Source organism: Cornus florida, unplaced genomic scaffold (assembly GCF_030987335.1).
Source record: "Cornus florida cultivar Cherokee Brave unplaced genomic scaffold, ASM3098733v1 CherokeeBrave_3.0.0_Hap2_Chr07, whole genome shotgun sequence".
Classification (NCBI taxonomy): Eukaryota; Viridiplantae; Streptophyta; class Magnoliopsida; order Cornales; family Cornaceae; genus Cornus; species Cornus florida.
Window position 1 is genome coordinate 48448465 of NW_026775577.1, and position 6475 is coordinate 48454939.

General features: G+C 37.6%; 1 protein-coding gene across 1 annotated transcript; it reads left to right on the forward strand.

Annotated features, from left to right (window-relative positions):
• The first annotated feature begins 1544 nt into the window (after nucleotides 1–1544).
• Nucleotides 1545–2210, forward strand: LOC132316696 (uncharacterized). The gene has a single exon (XM_059815170.1). It carries the CDS (start codon nucleotides 1545–1547, stop codon nucleotides 2208–2210), a length of 666 nt encoding a protein of 221 aa, XP_059671153.1.
• The last annotated feature ends 4265 nt before the right edge of the window (nucleotides 2211–6475 follow it).

The following is a 6475-nucleotide window of genomic DNA, read 5'->3' on the forward strand; positions in this document are numbered from 1 at the left end:
TTTGTTCAGAAGATAGCCTCCAAACTTTGGTCGAACAAAGGTCTGCAGCATGTTTTTGCTGATGAAAGAGGTAATTTCTACTTCAAATTTGATAATGAGTGCTCTGCCAACACCATTCTTGCATTTGGTCCCAACCACTTTGCTAGGAGGACCCTTCTGCTATAGAAATGGAATCCAAACCTACCATAAAGAATTGATAATGGTCAGTTGGTTCATGTGTAGGTTAAGATTTTCAACATACTAATTCAATTCTGGACAGCAAAGGGACTTAGCATGTTGCAAGTACCTTGGGCAGGCCATTGCATGCTGATCAAGCTACACAGGGGAGACACAAACTGAGATATGCAAGGATTTACATCGAAATTGATCTCAATGCACCTCTGGTCTACTCTTTCCCACTGAGGAAGAGTGAATGGAAAATGGTTGACATTATTGTGGAGTACCAAAGGCTGCCATACTACTGTATAGCATGTAAGAAGGCTGGACACAACTCTTCCCATTGCCCTGATGCCTCTACATCTCAGTCCAAATGGCAAATGGTTCCATCCCGAAGCATAAGATCTGCTAAAGGTATGAGGGAGGAACCTCATACCATTCCCACAGCTTGCTCACCTCAATCACCCTTAACTATACCTCAATCACCTTTAACTATCCCCAACCAATTAGCCTCTCCCCACAGCACCAGATGGTCCCACATACATCCCCTCCCACTCACAGTCAAACTTTAATCCCTTCACATATCTCCCCTCTATCACCTGATAAACAAACCATTACCAACCCACCTACCCTCCCTTCCTCCCCAAAAACAGTTTTCAGTAACCCTTCTAATATCTCAAACTCACATTCAAAAAGGCTATCACTCCTGTAAACCAAGCACTTAGCCAGAACAATCCCTAACTCAGTATAACACTACAGATCATGAAGCTTGTTTTATATCCTATGCTGAACACATTCTTCCATCTTACATAGATAAGGTGCATAACCAAGAGGATCTCACCTATGAGAATGCTGAGGACAATGTTAGCACTGAACATTCTATCCTTATGTTATTATCTTCATAAAGTCAATCCAGTTCAGCCACTTTAAAGGACAAAAGGTCCATGCTGAAGAAGAAGAAGGGTAGTAGCACCCTATATATGCCAATCTTTCCCCACAAAAGGCTTGGGTTGCTGGGAGGTAAGCACAAAACTCCCTCTCGATGATCAGTTTTTGTGGATGGAATACTAGAGGCTTTAATAGCCTCTTTATGCAACTTCAACTGCGAGATTTAATCCTTTCAAATAAGCTAGTTATGGTGTCACTATTGGAAACTAAGGTGGCTTAGGAAAATTTGGGAAATATACACAAATATATTTGCCTTAGATGGTCAGTTTTACACAACTATGATTTCTCTATTTTGGGGAGAATATGGGTCATCTAGAACCCTGATGTGCTCAAGGTTGAGCTGATTAAAGCTACTAGATAGATTATGCATTGCTTAGTGACCTACTTACCTGGCAACTCTCAATTATATATTTCTTTTTGTCTATGTGGCTAATGAACATATGGATAGGAGGGGTCTATGGGAAAGTATTAATGAGCAATCAAGTAATTTAGCCAATTCTCCATGGATTGTGCTTGGTGATTTTAACACTATTTACTCTCCCCTTGAAAACTTTGGTGCATCACAAAGATGGATAGCTGCTATTATGGAGTTTTGGGACTGCCTTAATCAATCACAACTGGAGGAGTTAAGGTCTACAGGGATTCAATTCTCTTGGAACAATATGAGTGTAGGTCATGCTAACATAGCTAAAAGGCCGGACAAGGCTGTAATTAATGAGCAGTGGACTCTCACTTATCATATATCTAACTGCACCTTTCTCACCCCAGGCCTCTTAGACCATAACTCCCTCCTAATCAAAATGGGTGCTCCTACTAGTCCCAAGAAACTTCCTTTCAAGTACTTTAATGCTTGGGCTACTAATCCTCTATTTCTTCCCACAGTAGAACAGGTCTGGGCTACCCCCATTTCAAGAACATCTATGTTTCAGCTCACCCAGAAGTTAAAATTACTCAAAAGAGCTCTTAAGCTTAATTGCATGATGGAAATCTCTCAAGTTTCAACATTAGTCACTCAGGCAAAACAATCTTTGGCTTCATGTCAGACCTTGCTTTACTCTAATCCTAGAGATATTCAGTTGAGATTACAAGAAAAGGAACTTATGTAACAGTTTTTAAAATTTGCTCTAGCTGAAGAGCACTTCCTTAAGCAGAAGGCTAAGGTGAAATGGCTAAAAGAATGAGATAACAACACTTCTTTTTTCTTCCAACTCTACAACTTAAGGCTCAACAAGAAGAAGATTACTTGTCTTACATCAGTAAATGGAGACTCGATTGATACTGAGGACCTTGTAAGGGATGAGGTTGTTGCTCATTACCATAACCTACTTAAGAGCTCACCACCTCAATACCTTGGAAGAGAAGCATTTCAGCTTTTTATTACCAAAACAATTCCAACCACCCTAATCCCTGCACTTTGTGATATCCCTTTTGACTTAGAGATCCAGTCATGTTTGTTCTCACTCAGCAAGGAAAAAGCCTCTGGGCTAGATGGTTTTAATGCCCACTTCTTCCACATGGTGTGGCTTGTGATTGGCACTGATGTGACCAAAGCCATTAGAGACTTATTTGTCACTAGCGAGTTACTAAGAGAGGTCAATAATGCCTATATTGTTTTAGTACCAAAGTCCCAAAATCCTTCATACCTTAATCATTTTCGACCAATTTCATGTTATAACACTATATATAAATGTATCACCAAGCTTTTGGCCAGTAAACTCAAGAAAACCCTTCCATCCATCATTAATCCCTGCCAAAATGCATTTAGTAAGGGTAGGCGTATTGGAGATAGTGTTTTATTGGTACAGGAGCTTCTCCAAGGCTATCATAGACATCTTTCACCACCTAAGTATGCTATGAAGGTGGACCTCATGAAAGCTTTTGACTCAGTGGGTTGGGAATTTTTATTGGATACTCTTGATCTCTTTGGATTCCCTCTTTCATTTATTAGTTGCATCAAAGCTTGTATTACTTCACCATCATTCATTGTCTCCCTTAATGGCGATTTCCATGGGCACTTTAGAGGGGTAAAAGGACTAAGGCAAGGCAACCTATATCACCTCTACTTTTTGTAATAGCAATGGAAATCTTCTCAGCCATTATAAAGAAGTTTACTTCTGATTCCACAATCTTCATGGCGGTAGCCATTCGTATACGCCAAAATAATATAGTGAATGCACGGTTCAAGAAAAGCCTTTTGGGTTAAGTTTAAATTTATAAAAACCACTACTACCACTACTACTAACGTAGCAAGGGTGAGTAGGGATCGTCCCAAGGGATTGGAGGGCTACTAGTAATGAAAACAATGTTTAGGGTTAGTAGGTCGAGTGATCAAAGGTAGGTTGTTTGGTTGATTATACTACAATTAAGATTCAACAAGATCAATATAAAATAAGTAATTAAAGAATAGAGAAAACAAGATAGAGAGGTCTTGGGACTTAGAGATCACCACTAAGCATCACTTTTCTATACACTTAAGTCATAATTAATGAGGGGAAAAACGTATGTTGCAATAATAGTAAGTGTGTGTGGTTTTTTCAACAAGCATGGATGACCAATTAAGTGTATATTTTCTAAACAACATAATGAATAGCACAATATATCAAACTAAGTCATTAATCCTTCCTTTAAGCTCACAATCCAAACACATCACATAATTAGAGAAATATACTACTTGCATTCATAAGTATGGAACATCAAACAACAAGCATGGATTGTCCTCACGTTTAACAACTAAGGTAACTATACTACATCTAAGCTAATGACATGAAAATAAAACTAATTAAACTAAGGGAGAGGCACAATCCATCAAGAAATGAGTATGAACCATCAAATAAACCACAAGAGCGTTCTATTAAGCACTATGTCTTGACAATCTCTAGATCTATAGCATCAACACACATAGACATACATCAACAACACAAGAGATAGAGATAAACACTTGAACATCTATTTTAACATACATAGACATATGGATAGAATGAAATGATCAATTGGAAGAATTAAACCACACAAATCATTGAATAAACAAGATCTATGTATATAAAAATGTCAAAACATGTATTACAACACAAATCCCCTCAAAAATACATAAATCACGGTAAATAAAGCATGTTTAGGGCTAACTCTAGCCCCAAGAGGATGTCTAGCCACTCATGAATGGTGTCCTCTAACCCTCAAGGGATATCTCTATGGTATAAATGCTCTTTTTCTTGAAGTAGATGGAAGACCTCCCAAGAATGTGTCTCTAGCCTCCTCTTCTTTTTTCTTCCTCTCTAAGAATAATAAAAAATTGTATCTATCAACTCCTAAAAATATATATATATAAAAGTGCCTCATAATCCTTATATAGGTAGCTCAAATGTCACACCCAATGGTCTAGGCTCGTACACAAGGGCTCCTCCAATGATTGCACAATGAGACAACTCTTAATGAGCTGGAAATTAATTTAATTCACACTTGAGAGGGTTCGATTGATCGAACCTATGCTGAGATCGATCGAACTTGGCTGAGGTCTATCAAACTTTGGCTGGATCAATCCTCCCATGGCTGCGCCTTTTTGGATAAGGACAGATCTGAGATATTTTGGGGAAAGAGACAAAAGTGGTAGGTAAGGTGGTACAACAGGATAAGATGGAATCTTTTTGATCGATCTGAGAATTGTTGGATTGATCGAACTTTGTGGGATCTTTGGATAAGGATAAAAGAGCTTGGATCCGTCTTGGAGAGTCTAGATCGATGAACTTTCGATCGATCGGAGTATTCTTGAGATCGATCGAACATGTTAATTTCCACACTTTGCTTCATTCTGCTTCCACTTTGCTCATTTCTTCTATCTAGCTTGAGTTAGCTTCTTTTAAGCTCTTATTTGGTAGAATTAGCTTATTTTGGGGATAAGCACCTAAAAAGGATAATAACACGAAATTAGTCTAAAATGGGAAAGTAAGATAGATAAAGGTCCTAAAATACCTAAGCTTAAGGAGTTTAAATGTGCACTTTTCAGCGCTCATCACACCCCCAAACTTAAATATTGCTAGTCCCTAGCAATGAACTACAAAGTAAAGGAATGAAATGAACAACTATACAACTATGAATCTAGAAAGCAATAAATAGATAACACCACTTTCGTAGGGAACACGATTGCATTTAGCACATGCAACAAGCCTTTTAAACCCCTAGGTTACCCCTAGTGGACGAAATGATACCCACAAACATTAAGCTCATTCTCACCAAAGAGGTACCAATATTGCAAACAAGTATTGGAAGAAAACTACCTCAAGTATGCAATTTTTCAACTCTTTCCAAGAAATCTCCCAAAATCTCAACATCAAGCAAACAAGTATGGCCCTCCACACATCAAGAAAATAATCATGCAAATCAAAACAACACTAGAATCCTTTTTGAGTGGACCGGCATCAAATGTGTTGCTATCTAAGCCAACTAAAGAAATGATCACATCCTTACCCTCAAACTAGCACACAAATCTAGTTCCGATCATCAAAACAAAGAGTGAACCTTTTATTAAAGCTTTATTAGACTAGGTGCGCTTATTCTTTTCACTCTAAATTTTTTATTTATTTATTTATTTTATTTTATTTTCTATTCCTAAGGAAGTATGGTACAATGTGTTGATCTATTAAGCTTTTTAGTGATCCATGAGGTCAAGCGTTAGGTCAATGACTCCCAAACCGGACGACTTTAGGGCACTAGGTGTTGAAAGACCCCTAAGGACTTATAAGCTCAAATCAACTAGGTTATAAATCAAAACAACCTTCATCTAATCATTTCCACTTTTCACCTTTTGGAAGAAGTCCTCACTTTCTTTTCTTTTTCTTTTTTTTTTCTTTTTTTTTTTTTTTCAATTTTTAACCTAGAGTTTGGGCCCTCCACCTTTCGGCGCGAGAAGTTCAATGCTTGATGAGGCTAAAATCCTGGCTACTCAATGAAAAGGGTTTGTTATCCATTTTTGTCAAAATGAAAGCTTTCAATGCACTACTAGCCCAATTAGGATATAACCAATTCAATAATCAACAAAGCATATACCCCACAAATGAATGCTAGTGTGTGCCTGTGCTAGAGTAGAATCCTAGAGTGAATCTCAAAACAATCACAAAATCAAGATGATGTGGACCACAAATGTAAGCATGATATCAATCTTTCGAAAAATTTACTTCTAAATGGCATCCAAAAAACATACAAGGAGTATTGGACTCTCAAGTCAAGCAATTTTTAAATTTTAAGCAATATAGTCCTCAAAAGATCAAAATCATAACTAGTTATGGACCAATTATAGATAATCCCTCAAATACACAAGTCATGCTTAAAATTTGAATTGAAAGCAAATACTGCAATTAACACCATTATCCCCAAATTT

What these genes read in the sequence shown, in the direction of transcription:
- LOC132316696 (XM_059815170.1), top strand. Translation starts at nt 1,545, where the DNA reads ATGGATAGGAGGGGTCTATGGGAAAGTATTAATGAGCAATCAAGTAAT.